This window comes from Hypanus sabinus, chromosome 10, assembly GCF_030144855.1.
Source record: "Hypanus sabinus isolate sHypSab1 chromosome 10, sHypSab1.hap1, whole genome shotgun sequence".
Taxonomy (NCBI): domain Eukaryota; kingdom Metazoa; phylum Chordata; class Chondrichthyes; order Myliobatiformes; family Dasyatidae; genus Hypanus; species Hypanus sabinus.
Genome location: NC_082715.1, coordinates 107394540 through 107420857, shown reverse-complemented (window position 1 = coordinate 107420857; position 26318 = coordinate 107394540). Strand labels below are relative to the sequence as shown.

Here is a 26318-nt window from a genome sequence, read left to right as displayed (position 1 = left end):
CCTTCAGTTATTCACGTTTGCCCCGAAGTTGTCACTTCACATGTGAGATGGCTTTCTGGAGGTTGTACCTGGGCCTCTTGTATTTTATTTGGTTGCCAGACTTGAATGCCAATGATCAGCAGAATGCAGAACCCTTGGCTCATCCAGGACTTCAGGTTGGGGAAGACTCTAACTGATTTTGTGGGGACACACTCATCCACGACTGACTTTATAAAATCTATGACAACTGTGGCACATTTATTCAGATCCTCTGATGAGTCCTTGAACATGTCCCAGTACACAGACCTGAAACAATCCTGTAGCCGCTCCTCTTTCTCACACGTCCACCTCTTTGCTGTTCTTACTTCTGAAGCCTTACTCTTTCGCTTCTGCCTGTGAGCAAGTCAGATGAGGGGCAGCCAGCTGATCAGATTTCCCAAAGTGCAGTTTAGGTTGGAACAGCAGGCATTCGTTATGGTGATGTAGCAGTGTTCGAGTGTGTTGGGGCCTCTGGTACTGCAGCTGATATGTTGATGATAATCGAGCTAAGATTTCTTCAAGCAAGCTTGATTGAATCCCCAGCAATGATTTGAAACGCATCTGGGTAGACTGTTTCTCCTTTGCTAATTGCAACATTAAGTGTCTGTTTAACATCAGCTTTTGACAGTTCTTAAGCTGTGGCCAGGAACACAGAGGAGAACTCTCTCAGTAAGTAGAATGGATGGTACTTAATCATTAGATGTTCGAGGTGGGGAGAACAAGAGTGCAACAAGACCTCTCTGTCCAAGCACCACGAAGAATTATCATGAAACACAGACCTTTTGCCCTCTTCCACCATCAATCTGCTTCATCTGGTGGATCGAGAAACCCTCAAGTCTTTTTCTTTTTTCTTTTTTACAATATTTTTATTCAGAAGAAAAAAAAAGATTTACAGAGTGCAATACATAGATACATCTCAACATAACTTGTGTACATTCATATATTGTAATAAAATTGATCAAAATGTTATAGCATAACACATAAAGGTATACCACTCTGTAATCAAAAATTTAAAGATAAGTCATACATCATAAAATAATTTTTTTTATATATAAAAAAAGTCAACTCCCTACCAACTACCAAAGAAAAAAGCTGATGGATGACAATGGATAATTAAAAAAAACATATTCACTTAAGAAGAGAAGATAAAAATATACATAAAAGTCTGTGCACTGTTAAACTTTATAAATTGGAAAAATAATTTCGGAAAGGTCCCCAAATATCATAAAAAGATTGTTTCGAATTTAAGACTGAGCAGCGGATCTTTTCTAAATTTACAGAAGACATAATGTCACGTAGCCATTGAAGATGTGTAGGAGGGGTAGACTCCTTCCATTTAAGCAAGATTGCTCTTCTTGCTAAAAGAGAGGTAAAAACTAAAACCTGTAGGTTAGGAGTATTTATATCAGTAATACCAAACAAGGCAGTAAGGGGATTTGGGTCAAATTGGACCCTAAAAAGTTGAGAGAAGGTATGAAATACTTCCCGTCAAAACTTTTCAATTTTAGGGCAAAACCAAAACATACGAATTAAAGAGGCATCAGCAGAGTTGCATTTATTACAAAGTGGAGAAACATACGAGTAAAAACTGGACAGCTTCTGTTTAGAAATGTAAGCTCTATGAACCACTTTAAATTGTAGAAGAGAATGACGAGCACAGAAAGATGATTTATTAACCCATTTAAGAATTTTATTCCATCTATCATCAGAAATCTGACAATTTAGGTCATCCTCCCAAGCTTTTTTTATTTGATCTAAAAAGTTTTGTCTAGAATCAATCAACAAGTTATAGATACCGGTAATAGAACCATTAACAAAAGGTTTTAAATTTAAAAGATCCTCCAGTAAATTTTTATCAGGACCTATAGGAAAAGTAGTTAATTGGAAACGTAGAAAATCTCTAATTTGAAGTTATCTGTAAAAATGTGATTTTGGGAGTGCAAATTTATTTGACAATTGGTCAAATGAAGCAAGAGATCCTGAGATAAACGGGTCCCAAAAACACTTAATACCTAGTTCATCTCAATCTTTAAAGACTTCATCAGTCATGGAAGGGATTAAAAAAATAATTAAGGAGAATGGGAGATGATAATGAAAAATTCACTAAACCAAAAAATTTTCTAAATTGAGACCAGATCCTTAAAGTTTGCTTAACAATTATGTTATCTGTTGTTCTATTTGCTGAAAAAGAAGAGTATGATCCAAGAAGAGAGACAATAGAGGAATTTTTTACAGAATTAACTTCTAAGGAGACCCATGATGGGCAATCTTTACGATAAATATAATAGGACCAGAAAGTAATATTCCTTATATTGGCAGCCCAATAGTAAAACCTAAAATTGGGTAGGGCTAGTCCACCCAACTCTTTATTTCTTTGTAAGTAAACTTTACTTAAACGAGCTTGTTCATTATTCCAAATATAAGAGGTTAAAATTGAATCTAAAGAATCAAAATATGTCTTAGGAATAAAAATAGGTAAGGCTTGAAAAAGATATAAAAATTTAGGAAGAATCTTCATTTTAATCGAATTAATTTGGCCAATTAGGGATAAAGAAAGAGGGGACCATTTAGAAAGTGTCTTTTTCACACAATTCAATAAGGGGTTTAAGTTTTCTTTGAATAAATTCTTGAAGTTTTTAGTAATTGTTACACCTAAATATGTAAATTGACTTGTAACAACTTTGAACAGAAATTTGGCATTTGATGACATTAGGTCATTTAAAGGAAATAGCTCACTTTTATGTAGGTTCAGCTTATATCCTGAAAAAGAACTGAACTGGGAGATTAAAGAAAGAACCAAAGGTAAAGAAGTTTCAGTGTTAGAGATAAAAAGTAAAATATCATCAGCGTATAATGAAATTTTATGAGACATACCTTCCCTTAGTATACCAGAAATGTCCTCAGCTTCTTAAAATGTTATTGCTAAGGGTTCTATAGCTAAAGCAAAAAGTAAAGGACTAAGAGGACATCCTTGTCTAGTTCCCCGCTGTAATTTAAAGGGCTTAGAAATTTGGGAGTTAGTAATAACCTGAGCGGTAGGAGACAAGCAGATTAATTTAACCCAACAAATAAAACTAGGCCCAAAATTAAACTTTCCTAAGGTCTTAAAAAGATAATTCCACTCAATCTTATCAAAGGCTTTTTCTGCATCTAAGGATAATATACACTCTGATATTTTTTTGGATGGTGAATATATCACATTCAATAACTGACATATATTAAAATGTGAGTAACGATTTTTAATAAATCCTGTCTGGTCATGTGATATAATAGATGGTAGAATATTTTCAAGTCTTCAAGCTAAGATTTTGGCTAAAATTTTTGCATCAACATTTAATAAAGAAATCAGTCTGTATGAAGAACCTTCAGCTGGATTTTTTTTTAAGAATAAGAGAAATAAAAGCTTCATAAAAAGATTGAGGGAGTTTACCAGATTTAAAGGACTCTGATAAAACAGAGGATAAAAAAGGTGTAAGTAACGTAGTGAAAGTTTTATAAAACTCCCCAGGAAAGCCATCAGGTCCTGAGGTCTTACCAGAATGTAAAGCACGTATAGCCTCAGCCACTTCTTCTTTGGAATTAGGCTGATCTAACTGTGTTAGACTATCAGCAGACAATGTAGGAATGTTGATATTACTGAAAAAAGCATTCATATAGGTATCATCTGAAGAAGAGTCAGGCTGATACAACTTAAGCTAAAAGTCTTTAAATACATTGTTAATTTCAGAATGGTCAGATGTCTTGGTTCCATTATCTTTAAAAATTTCTGTGATTTGACGATTAACTGTAAAAGATTTTAAGCAATTGGCTAATAAACTACCAGTTCTATCCCTGTGAATGTAAAATTGAGTTTCATCTCTCAACAGCTGTCGTTCAATTGGGTAAGTCAGTAGAAGATTATACTTGGATTGGATTTCAATCGGCTTATTATATATACTTGGATCTGGAGATGGGGCATGTTTTCGACCAAGATCTTTTAATATCGCTGCTAGGTCAGACCTTTCTTTGTCAGCTTTTCTCTTTATATAAGTTGAGTAAGAGATAATTTCTCCATGAATATATGCTTTAAAAGTATCCCAGACTATATTACCAGCAGTATCTCCTTTAAAATTTTCTTTAAAGAAAAAAGTAATATGGTTTTCCAAAAATTTTAGAAAATTTTTATCAGGTAACAATGATAAGTTAAAACGCCAACTTCTATTTGGTACAGAGTAAACAGGTAATCTTAAAGCCAGAAGCACAGGTGCATGATCAGACAAAGCAATCTCCTTATAATCACAGGATCATACCAGTGGAAGCAAGTTTCTATCTATAAAAAAGTAGTCAATCCGAGAGTACATATGATGAACCTGAGAGAAATATGAATATTCCTTTTCTTGGGGGTGTAAAAAAATGCCGCACGTCAAGAATACCACATTGAGATAAAAAGATTTAAAAAGTAAGACTGATTTATTAGTGACAGGGGTTTTACTTGAAGAGCGGTCTAATATAGGGTCAAGCCAAAAATTAAAATCTCTACCCATCACTGAGGAATACCGATTCAAATCAGGCAAAAAAGAGAAAAGATGTTCAAAGAACAAGGAGTCATCTGTATTTGGAGTGTATACATTCACAAATATGATTAGTTTATTCCCAAGACTACCCGAAACAATAACAAAGCGCCCATTTGTATCAGAAATTACATTATGTTGAATAAAGGATAAATTCTGATCAAACAGGATAGAGACGCCTCTCGATCTAGATTGAGGGGGTGAGTGAAAATGTATACCCTTCCATCCTTTGAAAGGACGTGAAATACCATCTTTATGAATATAGGTTTCTTGGAGAAAGATTATATGTTTTAAGTTTTCGGATATAAGAGAAAATCTTATTTTGTTTAACAGGGTTATTTAGACTTTTCACATTAAAACTGAGTATATTAATAAAAGAATCCATCAAGTATCCTTTAGTAATGTATAAAAGGTAATCACAGACATGTAGATAGTGAATAAGTAAAACAGTAAAAACATCCAATCAGCTTTATAGAAGAACCCATTTCCCCCCCCCCTCCCTCCCCCCAAAGAGAGAAATCAGCCAAGGGAGGCTGAAGACTAATTCTAACATTCCCAACCCAAAACTCTGGTGGCTCCAGAAAATATATATGTACAGCTGTGCTGAATTGTAAATATATATATATATATACATACAAAAAAATATCAAAGTAAATAAGTTTGCTAATTACGATAAAAAACCATGGGAAAATATAAGTATTAGTCTTGGTAAAAAAGGAAAGACAGATAAGGAAAATCAAATATGGAAAATCAATAAGTAAAACAACATATACTTGCGGGTGCAAAAAAAGAGTAAAGAAACAAATAGAAGATAATTAAAAAGGGAAGCGGTTTAGATAGCTTCTTACTTAACACGGAGAGAGTATAACATATTGTTTAAAAAGAGCAGTGAAAAAGAGAAAAAGAGAAAATGGATGCAGTCTGCCTGCATGTTTTGCATAGTTTGAAAGATAACAAGGCGCCAGTTACTTAGTCAAACAAATGATTAAGACTTCGTAAAACCAAGAAACCTTGTTATCAACAAAACGCCAATTACTTGATTGAACACCTGAAATTAAAACATTTAACATAAAACAACTCAAAGCTGAATTTAAGGATGGAGACTTTGTAAAAGTTTCTTAGCTTCTTCAGGCTTCGTAAACCAAGAAACCTTATTATCAGAAGTAGTAACCTTGAGTTTACACGGATCTCTGAGAGAAAGGCGACAGCCAAGCTTAAAAAGGTCAGACATGACCTCTTTAAAAGCCTGCCTAGCTCTTAGAACTTCTGGTGGATAATCTTGAACGATCCGAACCTGTTGATCATGAAATTGTAATAATACATTTCTTCCTTGATTCACGAAGGATCTGTTCTTTAATCTGATAGTCATAAAAGCGAATGATAATAGAGTGAGGTTTGGCAAGATCCTAAGTAGGCGGGGTAACTCGATGAACACGCTCAAATTTTGGTAGTTCTGATAATATATCAGGGAATATCTTTCAGCATTTGAGCACAAAAATCGATAGGTTGATAACCCTCCAGTTTTTCAGGAAATCCAAGAATTCTGATATTGCACCTTCCGTTCCTGGTCTCCAAATCTGTCAGTTTCTTCAGTAACGCATCGTATTTTTAAAATTGTTCCTTAGAAATTCTCTTGAAACCTTCAATATCCTTCTGCAACTCCGGCAGAGATTCTTCGTGTAGCTTAATACGAATTTCATGGTCATTCACAGTCTGCTGTATACTTCCAAGTTTCTGATTAAGCGTTTTCAGTTCAGATTTAACCAGGTCGAAGGTATTCTGTAACAAGTCAAACTTGGATTCCAAGTCATCCAGTTTATCCAATTTTTCATTTGTTGAGACATTTCAGCCAAAGTCTCTAAAGTAACCTCTTTTCTAGAGTGTTTTCTACTCATGGTGCTCTCACCGAGACAGGTTTAAACAGCAAAGTAAGTGAATAATTTCAGAGCATGTAGCTAGTGCAACCTACTCCATTACAGCCACTGGAAGTCCCCGTCCCTCAAGTCTGACCACTGTATCCACCTTGAATGAGGTGAGCCATGTCTCCATGAAATACAAAATGCAGCAATTCCTCATTTCTCTCCAATACAGAAATCTTGCCCTTTGGTCTGCCATCTTGTTCTCTAGAGACAGTACGTTTGCCAACAAGATACTAGGAAGGAGAAGTTTTACACCCCATCATTTTCATCTATCTTGGAGACCTCCTCCTTCCTCTCTTCTGGTCAAGGCAATAGACCACCCACTTAAAGGTGCCATTCCTGCAATCCTGAGAGTCAAGTCTGCCGAGCCCTTCAGAACATCATAGATCACTAGTTCATTAAGATGGTTTAGAAGCAGTTCAGACAAGATATGTCTAGAAGTCTTGTGAGCAGCCCAAAAAACATCAGTGTGTATCACCAACACTGTTTAGGTGCTGCAGCATCCCATTAGCCATTCACTCACTCCACCACTGGTACATATCGGCAGCAATTTGTCTACAGAAACACGCACTGCTTCTTGGCAAAGCTACGACATCAGCATCTCTGAACTCTGCAACCGTTACCACCAGGAAGAACAAATGTAGCAGGTGCAGGGAACAGCACCTGCAAATGCCCCTTCAACTCCCACATCTTCCTGACTAGGATATAAAATAATACTGGTCCTCTTCATCGCCAGATCTAAATCCTGGAACTCTGAATTCAATCGCAATGTGGAAGTAACGACATCAGTGATTCATGAAGGCATCGAAGTACTAACTTCTCTAGGGCAATGAATCATGGTCACTACATGCCTGCCTTGCTGTCGGCATTCAGATAGAACAACAGCACAGGGAAAGGCCTATGTTATGCCAAACCGGTTAACCTAATGACACCTAATCTGTTCTGCACGCAAGTAGTCCTTAGCTCTACATTCTTTGATAGGAATTCTTACCAGCCTCTATCATCCGTAGCTCCATCCCCACCCAATGTAGTGCATTCCAAGCCTCCTGTGTTAAAAAAAACCTGTCCCACAATTCTCCTTTGAATTTTCCCCTCTCACTTGACGCTTTCTATATTAGACATTGCAAGCCGGGGGGAGGGAATTCCAGCTGTCTGCTATGTGCCTCTCACTGACCTTGTAAGCTTACATCAGATCAGCCCACAGCCTCTGCTGCTCTGGAGAAAACAGTTCCAGTTTATCCATCCTCTCCTTATAGCGCAAACCTTCGAACCTAGGCAGCAAGATGGGGGCAGCAAACAACACTACAAAAGGTGACATCCTCAAACGGTTCACGAACCAAATCCTTTCACTCCGTTGACATCTTCTATTTTGCCCGTGGTCCTGCCACTGCTGGAGCCTGTCACCTACATTCTGGCCGTGGGTTTTCAGGGCGACCCGTCTGCAGGAGGCTGCGGGCAAAGAGCATGGCCCGGAGACCGGGTGTGAGTCTGTGATCGGCTCCATCTCACACTGACCTCGCCGACTAAAGCACTGAGGAGATTGGCCTCATCGAGGACGAGTGTTCAGTGCTGTCTACCAGCCCCTTGGGTGCTCCTGTCCTCGCATTTGAATGACTTCTCCCCCTCCCTCCCTCCCTCGATGCTGTGGGAGCAGGCTTAATCTCCACAGCTCGTGGATTTGGACTCTATTTCAGGCGTACGATGTGCTCTGCTTCAGATCGCTTACTTTCTGTTGCTACTTTCGGGCAATTTTTGAGGTGGGCAGCCTGTAGATAACAAGCACAACAGAACAGAAATGTGCCTCCTGATCTTGTGTTTTGCTCATTTTTTATTGCCATTTGCACGTGGGGGAGTGTGGATGTTTTTCTTTGAATGGGTTGGTTCCACAGTTCTTTGTTTCATGGCTGTCTGTGGGGGAGACAAATTTCAGGGTTGTATCCTGCATACTGTATGTTGATAATAAATGTACTTTGAATTGTTGAATGCTGATAAACACCTTCTGCACACTTTCCATTACCCTCACATCCTCCCCATCATAAACAGCCTGAACCAAATACAATACTCCAGACTGGCAAAACCAAAGTTTTAGAAAGCTATAACATAACTTTCTTACTCTTTAACTCAATGCCTCAACAAGTGTACCATAAACCTTCCTTAACATTTGCTCAGCTACTTTCGGGAAGCTTTGGACACCGACCTCAACATCGCTCTGCATGTCAGTGCTGTTAAGGGTCCTGCTTTTAATTGTGTACTTTCCCCATACGTTTGATCTCCTCACGCCTGACTGGACTAAACTCGGCAGAGGGTAGAACTGGAACCCTCACGCCTGACTGGACTAAACTCGGCAGAGGGTAGAACTCGAACCCTCACGCCTGACTGGACTAAACTCGGCAGAGGGTAGAACTCGAACCCTCACGCCTGACTGGACTAAACTCGGCAGAGGGTAGAACTGGAACCCTCACGCCTGACTGGACTAAACTCGGCAGAGGGTAGAACTGGAACCCTCACGCCTGACTGGACTAAACTCGGCAGAGGGTAGAACCGGAACCCTCACGCCTGACTGGACTAAACTCGGCAGAGGGTAGAACCCGAACCCTCACGCCTGACTGGACTAAACTCGGCAGAGGGTAGAACTCGAACCCTCACGCCTGACTGGACTAAACTCGGCAGAGGGTAGAACTCGAACCCTCACGCCTGACTGGACCAAACTCGGCAGAGGGTAGAACTGGAACCCTCACGCCTGACTGGACCAAACTCGGCAGAGGGTAGAACTGGAACCCTCACGCCTGACTGGACCAAACTCGGCAGAGGGTAGAACTGGAACCCTCACGCCTGACTGGACCAAACTCGGCAGAGGGTAGAACTGGAACCCTCACGCCTGACTGGACCAAACTCGGCAGAGGGTAGAACTGGAACCCTCACGCCTGACTGGACCAAACTCGGCAGAGGGTAGAACTGGAACCCTCACGCCTGACTGGACTAAACTCGGCAGAGGGTAGAACTGGAACCCTCACGCCTGACTGGACTAAACTCGGCAGAGGGTAGAACTCGAACCCTCACGCCTGACTGGACCAAACTCGGCAGAGGGTAGAACTCGAACGCTCGCGCCTGACTGGACCAAACTCGGCAGAGGGTAGAACTGGAACCCTCGCGCCTGACTGGACTAAACTCGGCAGAGGGTAGAACTCGAACCCTCGCGCCTGACTGGACTAAACTCGGCAGAGGGTAGAACTCGAACCCTCGCGCCTGACTGGACTAAACTCGGCAGAGGGTAGAACTGGAACCCTCGCGCCTGACTGGACTAAACTCGGCAGAGGGTAGAACTGGAACCCTCACGCCTGACTGGACTAAACTCGGCAGAGGGTAGAACTCGAACCCTCACGCCTGACTGGACTAAACTCGGCAGAGGGTAGAACTCGAACCCTCACGCCTGACTGGACTAAACTCGGCAGAGGGTAGAACCCGAACCCTCACGCCTGACTGGACTAAACTCGGCAGAGGGTAGAACCCGAACCCTCACGCCTGACTGGACTAAACTCGGCAGAGGGTAGAACCCGAACCCTCACGCCTGACTGGACTAAACTCGGCAGAGGGTAGAACCCGAACCCTCACGCCTGACTGGACTAAACTCGGCAGAGGGTAGAACCCGAACCCTCACGCCTGACTGGACTAAACTCGGCAGAGGGTAGAACTGGAACCCTCACGCCTGACTGGACTAAACTCGGCAGAGGGTAGAACTCGAACCCTCACGCCTGACTGGACTAAACTCGGCAGAGGGTAGAACTCGAACCCTCACGCCTGACTGGACTAAACTCGGCAGAGGGTAGAACTGGAACCCTCACGCCTGACTGGACTAAACTCGGCAGAGGGTAGAACTCGAACCCTCACGCCTGACTGGACTAAACTCGGCAGAGGGTAGAACTCGAACCCTCACGCCTGACTGGACTAAACTCGGCAGAGGGTAGAACTCGAACCCTCACGCCTGACTGGACTAAACTCGGCAGAGGGTAGAACTCGAACCCTCACGCCTGACTGGACTAAACTCGGCAGAGGGTAGAACTCGAACCCTCACGCCTGACTGGACTAAACTCGGCAGAGGGTAGAACTCGAACCCTCACGCCTGACTGGACTAAACTCGGCAGAGGGTAGAACTCGAACCCTCACGCCTGACTGGACTAAACTCGGCAGAGGGTAGAACTGGAACCCTCACGCCTGACTGGACTAAACTCGGCAGAGGGTAGAACTGGAACCCTCACGCCTGACTGGACCAAACTCGGCAGAGGGTAGAACTGGAACCCTCACGCCTGACTGGACCAAACTTGGCAGAGGGTAGAACTGGAACCCTCACGCCTGACTGGACCAAACTCGGCAGAGGGTCGAACTGGAACCCTCACGCCTGACTGGACCAAACTCGGCAGAGGGTCGAACTGGAACCCTCACGCCTGACTGGACCAAACTCGGCAGAGGGTCGAACTCGAACCCTCACGCCTGACTGGACTAAACTCGGCAGAGGGTCGAACTCGAACCCTCACGCCTGACTGGACTAAACTCGGCAGAGGGTAGAACTCGAACCCTCACGCCTGACTGGACTAAACTCGGCAGAGGGTAGAACTGGAACCCTCACGCCTGACTGGACTAAACTCGGCAGAGGGTAGAACTCGAACCCTCACGCCTGACTGGACTAAACTCGGCAGAGGGTAGAACTCGAACCCTCACGCCTGACTGGACTAAACTCGGCAGAGGGTAGAACTCGAACCCTCACGCCTGACTGGACTAAACTCGGCAGAGGGTAGAACCCGAACCCTCACGCCTGACTGGACTAAACTCGGCAGAGGGTAGAACCCGAACCCTCACGCCTGACTGGACTAAACTCGGCAGAGGGTAGAACTGGAACCCTCGCGCCTGACTGGACTAAACTCGGCAGAGGGTAGAACTGGAACCCTCGCGCCTGACTGGACTAAACTCGGCAGAGGGTAGAACTGGAACCCTCGCGCCTGACTGGACCAAACTCGGCAGAGGGTAGAACTCGAACCCTCGCGCCTGACTGGACTAAACTCGGCAGAGGGTAGAACTCGAACCCTCGCGCCTGACTGGACTAAACTCGGCAGAGGGTAGAACTCGAACCCTCACGCCTGACTGGACTAAACTCGGCAGAGGGTAGAACTGGAACCCTCACGCCTGACTGGACTAAACTCGGCAGAGGGTCGAACTGGAACCCTCACGCCTGACTGGACTAAACTCGGCAGAGGGTAGAACTGGAACCCTCACGCCTGACTGGACTAAACTCGGCAGAGGGTAGAACTGGAACCCTCACGCCTGACTGGACTAAACTCGGCAGAGGGTAGAACTGGAACCCTCGCGCCTGACTGGACTAAACTCGGCAGAGGGTAGAACTGGAACCCTCGCGCCTGACTGGACTAAACTCGGCAGAGGGTCGAACTGGAACCCTCGCGCCTGACTGGACCAAACTCGGCAGAGGGTCGAACTGGAACCCTCGCGCCTGACTGGACCAAACTCGGCAGAGGGTAGAACTCGAACCCTCACGCCTGACTGGACTAAACTCGGCAGAGGGTAGAACTCGAACCCTCACGCCTGACTGGACTAAACTCGGCAGAGGGTAGAACTCGAACCCTCACGCCTGACTGGACTAAACTCGGCAGAGGGTAGAACTCGAACGCTCACGCCTGACTGGACTAAACTCGGCAGAGGGTAGAACTCGAACCCTCACGCCTGACTGGACTAAACTCGGCAGAGGGTAGAACCCGAACCCTCACGCCTGACTGGACTAAACTCGGCAGAGGGTAGAACCCGAACCCTCACGCCTGACTGGACTAAACTCGGCAGAGGGTAGAACCCGAACCCTCACGCCTGACTGGACTAAACTCGGCAGAGGGTAGAACCCGAACCCTCACGCCTGACTGGACTAAACTCGGCAGAGGGTAGAACCCGAACCCTCACGCCTGACTGGACTAAACTCGGCAGAGGGTAGAACTGGAACCCTCACGCCTGACTGGACTAAACTCGGCAGAGGGTAGAACTCGAACCCTCACGCCTGACTGGACTAAACTCGGCAGAGGGTAGAACTCGAACCCTCACGCCTGACTGGACTAAACTCGGCAGAGGGTAGAACTGGAACCCTCACGCCTGACTGGACTAAACTCGGCAGAGGGTAGAACTCGAACCCTCACGCCTGACTGGACTAAACTCGGCAGAGGGTAGAACTCGAACCCTCACGCCTGACTGGACTAAACTCGGCAGAGGGTAGAACTCGAACCCTCACGCCTGACTGGACTAAACTCGGCAGAGGGTAGAACTCGAACCCTCACGCCTGACTGGACTAAACTCGGCAGAGGGTAGAACTCGAACCCTCACGCCTGACTGGACTAAACTCGGCAGAGGGTAGAACTCGAACCCTCACGCCTGACTGGACTAAACTCGGCAGAGGGTAGAACCCGAACCCTCACGCCTGACTGGACTAAACTCGGCAGAGGGTAGAACCCGAACCCTCACGCCTGACTGGACTAAACTCGGCAGAGGGTAGAACCCGAACCCTCACGCCTGACTGGACTAAACTCGGCAGAGGGTAGAACCCGAACCCTCACGCCTGACTGGACTAAACTCGGCAGAGGGTAGAACCCGAACCCTCACGCCTGACTGGACTAAACTCGGCAGAGGGTAGAACCCGAACCCTCACGCCTGACTGGACTAAACTCGGCAGAGGGTAGAACTCGAACCCTCACGCCTGACTGGACTAAACTCGGCAGAGGGTAGAACTGGAACCCTCACGCCTGACTGGACTAAACTCGGCAGAGGGTAGAACTGGAACCCTCACGCCTGACTGGACTAAACTCGGCAGAGGGTAGAACTCGAACCCTCACGCCTGACTGGACTAAACTCGGCAGAGGGTAGAACTCGAACCCTCACGCCTGACTGGACTAAACTCGGCAGAGGGTAGAACTGGAACCCTCACGCCTGACTGGACTAAACTCGGCAGAGGGTAGAACTGGAACCCTCACGCCTGACTGGACTAAACTCGGCAGAGGGTAGAACTGGAACCCTCACGCCTGACTGGACTAAACTCGGCAGAGGGTAGAACTCGAACCCTCACGCCTGACTGGACTAAACTCGGCAGAGGGTAGAACTCGAACCCTCACGCCTGACTGGACTAAACTCGGCAGAGGGTAGAACTCGAACCCTCACGCCTGACTGGACTAAACTCGGCAGAGGGTAGAACTCGAACCCTCACGCCTGACTGGACTAAACTCGGCAGAGGGTAGAACTCGAACCCTCACGCCTGACTGGACTAAACTCGGCAGAGGGTAGAACTGGAACCCTCACGCCTGACTGGACTAAACTCGGCAGAGGGTAGAACTGGAACCCTCACGCCTGACTGGACCAAACTCGGCAGAGGGTAGAACTGGAACCCTCACGCCTGACTGGACCAAACTCGGCAGAGGGTAGAACTGGAACCCTCACGCCTGACTGGACTAAACTCGGCAGAGGGTAGAACTGGAACCCTCACGCCTGACTGGACCAAACTCGGCAGAGGGTCGAACTAGAACCCTCACGCCTGACTGGACCAAACTCGGCAGAGGGTCGAACTCGAACCCTCACGCCTGACTGGACTAAACTCGGCAGAGGGTCGAACTCGAACCCTCACGCCTGACTGGACTAAACTCGGCAGAGGGTAGAACCCGAACCCTCACGCCTGACTGGACTAAACTCGGCAGAGGGTAGAACCGGAACCCTCACGCCTGACTGGACTAAACTCGGCAGAGGGTAGAACTGGAACCCTCACGCCTGACTGGACTAAACTCGGCAGAGGGTAGAACTGGAACCCTCACGCCTGACTGGACTAAACTCGGCAGAGGGTAGAACTGGAACCCTCACGCCTGACTGGACTAAACTCGGCAGAGGGTAGAACTGGAACCCTCACGCCTGACTGGACTAAACTCGGCAGAGGGTAGAACTGGAACCCTCGCGCCTGACTGGACTAAACTCGGCAGAGGGTAGAACTGGAACCCTCGCGCCTGACTGGACTAAACTCGGCAGAGGGTAGAACTGGAACCCTCGCGCCTGACTGGACTAAACTCGGCAGAGGGTAGAACTGGAACCCTCGCGCCTGACTGGACTAAACTCGGCAGAGGGTAGAACTGGAACCCTCGCGCCTGACTGGACTAAACTCGGCAGAGGGTAGAACTGGAACCCTCGCGCCTGACTGGACTAAACTCGGCAGAGGGTAGAACTGGAACCCTCGCGCCTGACTGGACTAAACTCGGCAGAGGGTAGAACTGGAACCCTCGCGCCTGACTGGACTAAACTCGGCAGAGGGTAGAACTGGAACCCTCGCGCCTGACTGGACTAAACTCGGCAGAGGGTAGAACTGGAACCCTCGCGCCTGACTGGACTAAACTCGGCAGAGGGTAGAACTGGAACCCTCGCGCCTGACTGGACTAAACTCGGCAGAGGGTAGAACTCGAACCCTCGCGCCTGACTGGACTAAACTCGGCAGAGGGTAGAACTCGAACCCTCGCGCCTGACTGGACTAAACTCGGCAGAGGGTAGAACTCGAACCCTCACGCCTGACTGGACTAAACTCGGCAGAGGGTAGAACTCGAACCCTCACGCCTGACTGGACTAAACTCGGCAGAGGGTAGAACCCGAACCCTCACGCCTGACTGGACTAAACTCGGCAGAGGGTAGAACTCGAACCCTCACGCCTGACTGGACTAAACTCGGCAGAGGGTAGAACTGGAACCCTCACGCCTGACTGGACTAAACTCGGCAGAGGGTAGAACTCGAACCCTCACGCCTGACTGGACTAAACTCGGCAGAGGGTAGAACTCGAACCCTCACGCCTGACTGGACTAAACTCGGCAGAGGGTAGAACTGGAACCCTCACGCCTGACTGGACTAAACTCGGCAGAGGGTAGAACTGGAACCCTCACGCCTGACTGGACTAAACTCGGCAGAGGGTAGAACTCGAACCCTCACGCCTGACTGGACCAAACTCGGCAGAGGGTAGAACTCGAACCCTCACGCCTGACTGGACTAAACTCGGCAGAGGGTAGAACTCGAACCCTCACGCCTGACTGGACTAAACTCGGCAGAGGGTAGAACTCGAACCCTCACGCCTGACTGGACTAAACTCGGCAGAGGGTAGAACTCGAACCCTCACGCCTGACTGGACTAAACTCGGCAGAGGGTAGAACTCGAACCCTCACGCCTGACTGGACTAAACTCGGCAGAGGGTAGAACTCGAACCCTCACGCCTGACTGGACTAAACTCGGCAGAGGGTAGAACTGGAACCCTCACGCCTGACTGGACTAAACTCGGCAGAGGGTAGAACTGGAACCCTCACGCCTGACTGGACCAAACTCGGCAGAGGGTAGAACTGGAACCCTCACGCCTGACTGGACCAAACTCGGCAGAGGGTAGAACTGGAACCCTCACGCCTGACTGGACTAAACTCGGCAGAGGGTAGAACTGGAACCCTCACGCCTGACTGGACTAAACTCGGCAGAGGGTAGAACTGGAACCCTCACGCCTGACTGGACTAAACTCGGCAGAGGGTAGAACTGGAACCCTCGCGCCTGACTGGACTAAACTCGGCAGAGGGTAGAACTGGAACCCTCGCGCCTGACTGGACTAAACTCGGCAGAGGGTAGAACTGGAACCCTCGCGCCTGACTGGACTAAACTCGGCAGAGGGTAGAACTGGAACCCTCGCGCCTGACTGGACTAAACTCGGCAGAGGGTAGAACTGGAACCCTCGCGCCTGACTGGACTAAACTCGGCAGAGGGTAGAACTGGAACCCTCGCGCCTGACTGGACTAAACTCGGCAGAGGGTAGAACTGGAACCCTCGCGCCTGACTGGACTAAACTCGGCAGAGGGTAGAACTGGAACCCTCGCGCCTGACTGGACTAAACTCGGCAGAGGGTAGAACTGGAACCCTCGCGCCTGACTGGACTAAACTCGGCAGAGGGTAGAACTGGAACCCTCGCGCCTGACTGGACTAAACTCGGCAGAGGGTAGAACTGGAACCCTCGCGCCTGACTGGACTAAACTCGGCAGAGGGTAGAACTCGAACCCTCACGCCTGACTGGACTAAACTCGGCAGAGGGTAGAACTGGTACCCTCACGCCTGACTGGACTAAACTCGGCAGAGGGTAGAACTCGAACCCTCACGCCTGACTGGACTAAACTCGGCAGAGGGTAGAACTGGAACCCTCACGCCTGACTGGACTAAACTCGGCAGAGGGTAGAACTGGAACCCTCACGCCTGACTGGACTAAACTCGGCAGAGGGTAGAACTGGAACCCTCACGCCTGACTGGACCAAACTCGGCAGAGGGTAGAACTGGAACCCTCACGCCTGACTGGACCAAACTCGGCAGAGGGTAGAACTGGAACCCTCACGCCTGACTGGACCAAACTCGGCAGAGGGTAGAACTGGAACCCTCACGCCTGACTGGACTAAACTCGGCAGAGGGTAGAACTGGAACCCTCACGCCTGACTGGACCAAACTCGGCAGAGGGTCGAACTGGAACCCTCACGCCTGACTGGACCAAACTCGGCAGAGGGTAGAACTCGAACCCTCACGCCTGACTGGACTAAACTCGGCAGAGGGTAGAACTCGAACCCTCACGCCTGACTGGACTAAACTCGGCAGAGGGTAGAACTCGAACCCTCACGCCTGACTGGACTAAACTCGGCAGAGGGTAGAACTGGAACCCTCACGCCTGACTGGACTAAACTCGGCAGAGGGTAGAACTGGAACCCTCACGCCTGACTGGACTAAACTCGGCAGAGGGTAGAACTGGAACCCTCGCGCCTGACTGGACTAAACTCGGCAGAGGGTAGAACTGGAACCCTCGCGCCTGACTGGACTAAACTCGGCAGAGGGTAGAACTGGAACCCTCCCGCCTGACTGGACTAAACTCGGCAGAGGGTAGAACTCGAACCCTCCCGCCTGACTGGACTAAACTCGGCAGAGGGTAGAACTGGAACCCTCACGCCTGACTGGACTAAACTCGGCAGAGGGTAGAACCCGAACCCTCACGCCTGACTGGACTAAACTCGGCAGTGGGTAGAACCGGAACCCTCACGCCTGACTGGACTAAACTCGGCAGAGGGTAGAACTGGAACCCTCACGCCTGACTGGACTAAACTCGGCAGAGGGTAGAACTGGAACCCTCACGCCTGACTGGACTAAACTCGGCAGAGGGTAGAACTGGAACCCTCACGCCTGACTGGACTAAACTCGGCAGAGGGTAGAACTCGAACCCTCACGCCTGACTGGACTAAACTCGGCAGAGGGTAGAACTCGAACCCTCACGCCTGACTGGACTAAACTCGGCAGAGGGTAGAACTCGAACCCTCACGCCTGACTGGACTAAACTCGGCAGAGGGTAGAACTCGAACCCTCACGCCTGACTGGACTAAACTCGGCAGAGGGTAGAACTCGAACCCTCACGCCTGACTGGACTAAACTCGGCAGAGGGTAGAACTGGAACCCTCACGCCTGACTGGACCAAACTCGGCAGAGGGTAGAACTGGAACCCTCACGCCTGACTGGACCAAACTCGGCAGAGGGTAGAACTGGAACCCTCACGCCTGACTGGACCAAACTCGGCAGAGGGTCGAACTGGAACCCTCACGCCTGACTGGACCAAACTCGGCAGAGGGTCGAACTGGAACCCTCACGCCTGACTGGACCAAACTCGGCAGAGGGTCGAACTGGAACCCTCACGCCTGACTGGACCAAACTCGGCAGAGGGTCGAACTCGAACCCTCACGCCTGACTGGACTAAACTCGGCAGAGGGTAGAACTCGAACCCTCACGCCTGACTGGACTAAACTCGGCAGAGGGTAGAACTCGAACCCTCACGCCTGACTGGACTAAACTCGGCAGAGGGTAGAACTCGAACCCTCACGCCTGACTGGACTAAACTCGGCAGAGGGTAGAACTCGAACCCTCACGCCTGACTGGACTAAACTCGGCAGAGGGTAGAACTCGAACCCTCACGCCTGACTGGACTAAACTCGGCAGAGGGTAGAACTGGAACCCTCACGCCTGACTGGACTAAACTCGGCAGAGGGTAGAACTGGAACCCTCACGCCTGACTGGACTAAACTCGGCAGAGGGTAGAACTCGAACCCTCACGCCTGACTGGACTAAACTCGGCAGAGGGTAGAACTGGAACCCTCACGCCTGTCTGGACTAAACTCGGCAGAGGGTAGAACTGGAACCCTCACGCCTGACTGGACTAAACTCGGCAGAGGGTAGAACTGGAACCCTCACGCCTGACTGGACTAAACTCGGCAGAGGGTAGAACTGGAACCCTCACGCCTGACTGGACTAAACTCGGCAGATGGTAGAACTCGAACCCTCACGCCTGACTGGACTAAACTCGGCAAGGAGAAAGGGAGGAAGGAGGAGGATTCACCAAAGAGAGGGACATGGAGGGTAATTAAGTCAGGTTAATATAGTTTGTTTTCCTTCCCTTCTTTATATCTGCTTAGCTGGGACATCAGAGGTGCCAGGCAGGATAGCTGAATGCTCCTCCTGTGGGATGCGGGAAGCTGCAGAACCCTCCAGTGTCCCTGATGACCATCTGGATGTGAGAAGCGCATCCAGCTGCAGCTTTAAACAATCCACTTTAAGGATTTGGAGCTGGAACTGGATGAACTCTGGATCATTTGGGAGGCTGAGGGGTGATAGACAGGATATACAGAGGGGTCATTACAGCCAAGCTGCAGGACACAGGAGAGTGGGTGACAGTCAGGAAGGGGAAAGGATTAAGGAGTCAGTGCAGAGTACCCCTGTGACAATTCCCCTCAACAGGATACTGTTGGGGGGGTGACCTAACAGAGGAAGGTCACAGTGGTCGGGTCTCTGCCACTGAGTCTGGCTCTGTGATTCAGAAGGGAAAGGGGGAGCAGAGACTTGCTGTTGTGATAGGGGCAAGAGGTTCTGAGGGCAAGGATGAGATTCCCAAATGATATGTTGCCTCCCAGAGAGCAGGGTTTGGGATATCTTGCATCGAATCCTCAGCATTCTTAAGTGGGAGGGTTGACAGCCAGAAGTCATGGTCCATGGCATGGGTGAGACAAATGATGAGGTTCTGCAAAGTGAGTTCAGGGATTTAGGTGCTAAGTTAAAGGGCAGGACCTCCTGGGTTGTGATCTCAGGATTGCTACCTATGCCGTGTGCTAGTGAGGCCGGGACTAGGAAGATTACACAATATGTGGCTATGGAGTTGGTGCAGGAGAGAGGGCATAAGATTTTTGGATCATTAGGCTCTCTTCCAGGGAAGGTAGGACCTGTTCAGAAGGGATGGTTTGCACCTGAACTGGAGGAGGACTAATATCCTATGGGAAGACTTTTTAAGTGCTGAATGGTCGGGTTTAAACTTGAGTTGCAGTGGGATGGAACCCGAGTACCAGGACAGTTAGTGGAGAGGTTATCAAGGCAGATGTCGGTAGGACCTCAGACAAAGTTAGGAATCACAAGGTTGAGCACGGTGTGTCTGGTGGACAGAGCTGCTGATACTTCAACATAAGTAGTATCGTAGGGAAGATGGATGAAAATGCTGAAGATGAGGTAGGTGGTTTACAAACAGAGGCAATGTGTAGTGAGGAGAGGCTGTTGATAGCGTAAAATTGTAGTCAACAGGATGAGTTTCAACGTAAAAGGCAGACAAAATCAAAAAGGGTGAAGACAGGACCGAAGGTGTTATATTTGAATGGGTGCAGTATACGGAATAAGGTAGATGGACTTGTAGTACTGTTACAGATTGACATGTATGATGTTGTAGGCATCTGTGAATCACAGCTGAAAGAAGATTATAGTTGGGAGCTTCATGTCCAAGGGTGCACGTTGTATCGAAAGGACAGGCAGGGAGGCAGAGGGGACAGCATTGCTCTGTTTGTAAAAAATGAAATCAAATCATTTGAAAGGTAAGGTTGGAAGACATTGAGTCATTGTGGATAGAGCTATGGAGCTGCAAGGGTAAAAGAACCCTGATGGGAGTCACCAGACTCCCAGACAGGAGCAAGAATGAGGTCTACAAGTTACAATGGGAGTTACAAAATGCTTGCCAAAAGGGCAATGGTCATGGGGGATTTCAATGAGGGTAGACTGGGAAAAGCAGGTTGGTGCTGGATCCCAAGAGAGGGAATTTCTGGAGTGCCTACAAGATGATTTTTTGGAACAGCTGAGCCCACTAGTGGATCAGCTATTCTGGATTGGGAACTGTGCAATGAACCAGAATTGATTAGCGAGCTTAAGATAAAAGAACCCTTGGCGGGGAAGTGATCATAATATGATCAAATTCACCCTAAAATTTGAGGAGGAGAAGCTAGTCAAATGTATCAGTATTACAGTGGAAAAAGAGAATTACAGAGGCATGAGAGAGGAGTTGGCCGGAACTGATTGGAAAAGAACACTGGCAGGGATGATGGCAGAGTAGCAACAGCTGGAATTTCTGGAATCAATTAGGAAGGCACATGGTATATACATCCCAAAGAGGAAGAAATATTCTAAAGGCAAGATGACACAACTCTGGCTGACAAGTGAAATCAAAGCCAATATAAAGGCAAAGGATAGTGCAAAAATTAATGGGAAATTAAAAGATTGGAAGCTTTTAAATACCAACAGAAGGCAACTAAAGAAGTAATTAAGAAGTTAAGGATTGAATACGAAAGTAAACTAGCCAGTAATATTAAAGAGTTTCTTCAGATACGTAAAGTGTAAAAGAGAAGTGAGAGTGGATATTGGACCGCTGGAAAATGCTGATGGAGATGTTGTAATGGGAGGGCAAGAAATGGCTTCAGTCTTCACTGTGGAAGTATGACACAAGCAGTTTGGTTGGTTCCAGGTGTCAGGGGTCATGAAGTGTGTCAAGTTATCATTACTAGAGAGAAGGTTCTTGGGAAACTGAAAGGTCTGAAAGTAGGTACAGTACATCACCTGGACCAGATGGTGCCATAATGTTCAATCAGGTCTGCAGGTCCAGCAAGTGAGACAGGAAATACATGGTATATTAGGTATACTAATCATTTATTTACAAATGATAAAAATTTGACCAAACATTCATGTTTCCCAAGTTACAGACACTGAAAAGCCAAATACTCAACAAACAAACACAGGGAGAAGAGAGCAGTCCCCTTCCACAGGCTACTTTGTGTATCCAGGATATTTGAAACTAGACACCAGGCATCTATCCAATGGGAAAAGCAGCTGCACCTTTGAAACTAACCAATCACAATGAAAGTGACTTTCGACAATCAGAATAAGGCACACCCCCACAGGACACTCAACCCATCGAACCCTCAGACTAGTATGATTCTCACTAACTCCCAACTAAGTTATACATAAAGCACGAGAATACAATACCCAGTACCGTAAACCCAATAGTCACCTTCCAGTACACTGTAGTAGTCCACCAGCCTCCCTGTGCCCCAAAAGGCCAGCAGCCACACCCTGGAGTGAGCTGGACCCTCACTTCATTTTATACACTGGCTCTGAGATACGATCAGCCAGGTGAGTGATATTCTCCGACCCATCAGGAGCATAGGTTCAGCATCCTTCACCAAAAACAGTACACGTGCCACCTTCCTTGGTGAGCAGGAAATCTGTCTGCACCATGCTCGGAAAGGCAACTATTGTGAACACCCTTCCTTTGTAGCATGGGCCAAGCATTTATTCAGGGCACCGGGGTGGCATGCAGGAACAACGGGTAGGCCTCAGAACTGCATATCCTGTGGGTGCCATTCAGCTCCCAAAGTGAACCCAGTTTCTCAACACCATCTGGCATAGACACAGCCTTCCCAGGATACTGTTCTTGCTCACACTTGCCATCCGCACACTCAACATGCCACCTACACCCACACCCTGTCAGGTGTGGTAATCACTTTAACAGTCAGGACATTCCAGTTATACAAATGGTACACAGGGAATTACCAACCCTTAAAGAACTCACTCCACCAGGGCACCAAGGGTCAAGTCCCTTAAGGCTGTGACCATACTCTGGGTTAAGGTTGGCTAAAATAGACCATAAGGCCATGAGATCTAGGAGCAGAAGTAGGCCATTTGGTCCATCGAGTCTGCTCCGTCATTCAATCATGGGCTGATCCAATTCTTCCAGTCATCCCCACTCCCCTGCCTTCTCCCCATACCCTTTGATGCCCTGGCTAATCAAGAACCAATCTATCTCTGCCTTAAATACACCCAATGACTTGGCCTCCACAGCCACTCATGGCAACAAATTCCACAGATTTACCACCCTCTGACTAAAGTAATTTCTCCACATCTCTGTTCTAAATGGACATCCTTCAGTTCTAAAGTCGTGCCCTCTTGTCCTACACTCCCCTACTATGGGAAATAACTTTGCCGTATATAATCTGTTCAGGCCTTTTAACATTCGGAATGTTTCTATGAGATCCCCCCTCATTCTCCTGAACTCCAGGGAGTACAGCCCAAGAGCTGCCAGATGTTTCTCATACAGTAACCCTTTCATTCCTGGAATCACTCTCCTGAATCTTTTCTAAACCCTCTCCAATGTCATTAAAATAAGAAACCCAAAACTGCACACAATACTCCAAGTGTGGTCTCCTAAATGCATTATAGAGCCTCAACATCACATCTCTGCTCCTATATTCTACACCTCTGGAAATGAATGCCAACGTTGCAATCACCTTCTTCACCGCCGACTCAACCTGGAGGTTAACCGTTAGGGTATCCTGCACAAGGACTCCCAGGTCCCTTTGCATCTCTGCACTTTGAATTCTCTCATCGAAATAATAGCCTGTCCATTTATTTCTTCCACCAAACTGCATGACCATACACTTTCCAACATTGTATTTCATTTACTACTTCTTTGCCTACTCCTCTAAACTATCTAAGTCTCTCTGCAGGGTCTCTGTTTCCTCAACACTACCCGCTCCTCCACCTATCATTGTATCATCAGCAAATTCAGCCACAAATCCATTAGTCCTATAGTCCAATTCATTGACATACATCATAAAAAGCAGCGGTCCCAACACCGACCCCTGTGGAACTCCACTGGTAACTGGCAGCCAGCCAGAATAGTATCCGTTTATTCCCATTCTCTGTTTTCTGCCGATCAGCCGATGCTCCACCCACGCTAGTAACTTCCCTGTAATTCCATGGGCTCTTATCTTGCTAAGCAGCCTCACATGTGGCACCTTGTCAAAAGCCTTCTGAAACTCCAAGTACACAACATTCACTGCATCTCCTTTCTCTACCCTGCTTGTAATTTCCTCAAAAATTTGCAGTAGGTTAGTCAGGCAGGATTTTCTTTGCAGGAAACCATGCTGGCTTTGGCCTATCTTGTCATGTGCCTCCACGTACTCTGTAATCTCATCCCTAACAATCGATTCCAACAACTTCCCAACCACTGATGTCAGGCTAACAGGTCTATAGTTTCTTTCTTCTGCCTCCCACCCTTCTTAAATAGTGGAGTAACATCTGCAATTTTCCAGTCATCCAGTACAATGCCAGAATCCATCGATTCTTGAAAGACCATTGTTAATGCCTCTGCAATCTCTCCAGCTACCTCCTTCAGAACTCAAGGGTGCATTCCATCAGGTCCAGGAGATTTATCTACCCTCAGATCATTAAGGTTCCTGAACACCCTCTCACTGCACACTTCCCTGACACTCCTGAATGTCCGGTATACTGCAGAAGTCTTCCACTTTGAAGACTGATGAAAAATACACATTCAGTTCCTCTGCCATCTCTGTGTCTCTCATTACAATATCTCCAATGTCATTTTCTATTGGTCCTCTATCTACCCTCAAATCTCTTTTTCCCTTTATATACTTAAAATGCTTTTAGTATCTTCTTTGTTATTAGTCACCAGATTCCTTTCAGAATTCATCTTTTCCTTCCTAATGACCTTCTTAGTTTCCTTCTGCAAGTTTTTAAAAGCTCCCCAATCCTCTATCTTTCCACTAGCTCTGGCTTCCTTGTATGCCCTCTCTTTTGCTTTTACTTTGGCTCTGACTTCACTTGTCAGCCACGGTACTGTCCTTCTTAACTACTCCCTCCCAGCTCCCCAAAACAGAAGCCAAAATACAAGAAACCAGATAATTTCCTCCAACAGGTTTTCCTTTGTTGTCAAAGGGTTCGATATCAGTGGCATCCCTTCTGTAATGTAGTAAGTAGTCTTCATCCAAATTCAGCATTCTGACTCATCAGATTAGTGTGCAAACTCAAACGCCATCCACAGGACGTCCCACCACAACTCAGCATTCACCACTCGCTCCTAATTAGTCACTGGACGAAAGCAAGAATTGCTCCCCAAATGCTCGATTCCCTCTGAAATGTGGGCATTTTGTATTCGGAAAAAAGCTGCCCAAATTGCTACCAAATTTCATATGGCACTATGAAAAAGGATCCTCCCTAAAACAAGTAACAGACTAAGAGACAATGAACACATAGATTAAACACAAATCACAAAGCCTGGGCTGTAGTCCCCTTCTTTAAAACTTCCTATGGAACTGCAAAAACTTAAACAGACGGTTAATTTAAACAGCACACTGATCAGAACAACCGACAAGGAAAAAGCAACGGGGCGGGGCCAACACATTCCTAGAATCTCTTAAAGGTAAAGTCCACGCACATGCGCACACGCACTGACCCTTGTGGCCATCCCTCACATTTCTCCATTCAGACCACTCACGCTCTGAAAATCTACGGTTTTCCATAGATGCTGTCCGGCCTGCTGAGTTCCTCCAGAAGGATGCAGGTCGAATGACCCACTCCCTACAACAATGGTGCGCGAATGAGCTAACCAGCCCCCGATTCCCACCGCTGGCTGGCGTACGTTAGCCGGTAGGGAATTAGGCAGAGGACAAAGGGAAGCCATATCTACAGAGGACGTGAAGAAAGACTCTCCCCTTTTGGCTTTACCGTACAGAACGTCCTCCACATTGTGGGGGTAGGAACCTGCTCGTCCGGAAACGCAGCCTTAAGCAACGCTTTCTTTACGGGATATCCCCCACTCCCCGTCTGTTTATCTAACTCTTTACTTGGCTATGCGCACCCTCTCCTACATGCGCTAAACCTCGTAATAACTGAATCGCTGTATTTATAGGATGACCTACAAGCTGGTGCTATTAAAGACAACATTGCCCCTTTTTTTTTTGAAAAATCGCTGAAGTAACATGCGTCCCATTCCAGAGTTTAATTCACTATCGGGGTATATTTCTGTGATAGAGCCCCCCTGGTGTAAAACTCCTCGACTGTGCTCCACTCCGCTTGGAGTTTGAAATTACATTCAGTAGGACTGTGACTCCCAAGTTTAACCGAGTCCATAGTGTTTCATTATGCTCAGGGGAAGCAAACAGCGTTCCCAGGGCATTACTGATCACATGTTGGGACGACAGGCTCACTCCGGTACCCCCCTCATCCCATATTCTCAATAGCCCATGCCCTCGTCCATGCTTATCCCCTAAACTTACTAATTTCTTAGTGGAGAATCCTCTGAACTCTGATGTCTCCAAGGTGTCCATTACACCATCCCCACACATTAGTGAGCCTCCTCCCCTCCTGAGAGGGTCATTGCTGCACATGGTGGGTGTGGGAACATGCAATTACTGGCCTGCTCCATACTGTCTTTTAGACTGGCGAGTCTCACATCAACAGAAAATAAACTAACAGAAAGGGGTCTTCAGGACTGGATTCACGAGCATTTGCATCACTGCACTGGGGTATTGACCACCCCTCCCATCCTCGCACCTAATGGCACCAGGCGTCTGCAGAATCTCGTGCACAAATGAAAGGCCTTGGGCTTCTACAG

The 26318-nt window shown here is 47.6% G+C and overlaps 1 protein-coding gene across 1 annotated transcript in view; it reads right to left on the bottom strand.

Annotated features, from left to right (window-relative positions):
* Positions 1-7953, bottom strand: part of LOC132401345 (equilibrative nucleoside transporter 1-like) — a 379498-nt gene extending 371545 nt beyond the window's left edge. The window contains exons 1-2 of the mRNA XM_059983474.1: positions 7896-7953; positions 7675-7789 (exon numbers count right to left, since the gene is read on the bottom strand). Coding sequence (XP_059839457.1) covers positions 7675-7789; positions 7896-7953 — 173 coding nt within the window. The remainder of the gene's footprint in view (positions 1-7674; positions 7790-7895) is intronic.
* Positions 7954-26318: the final 18365 nt, after the last annotated feature.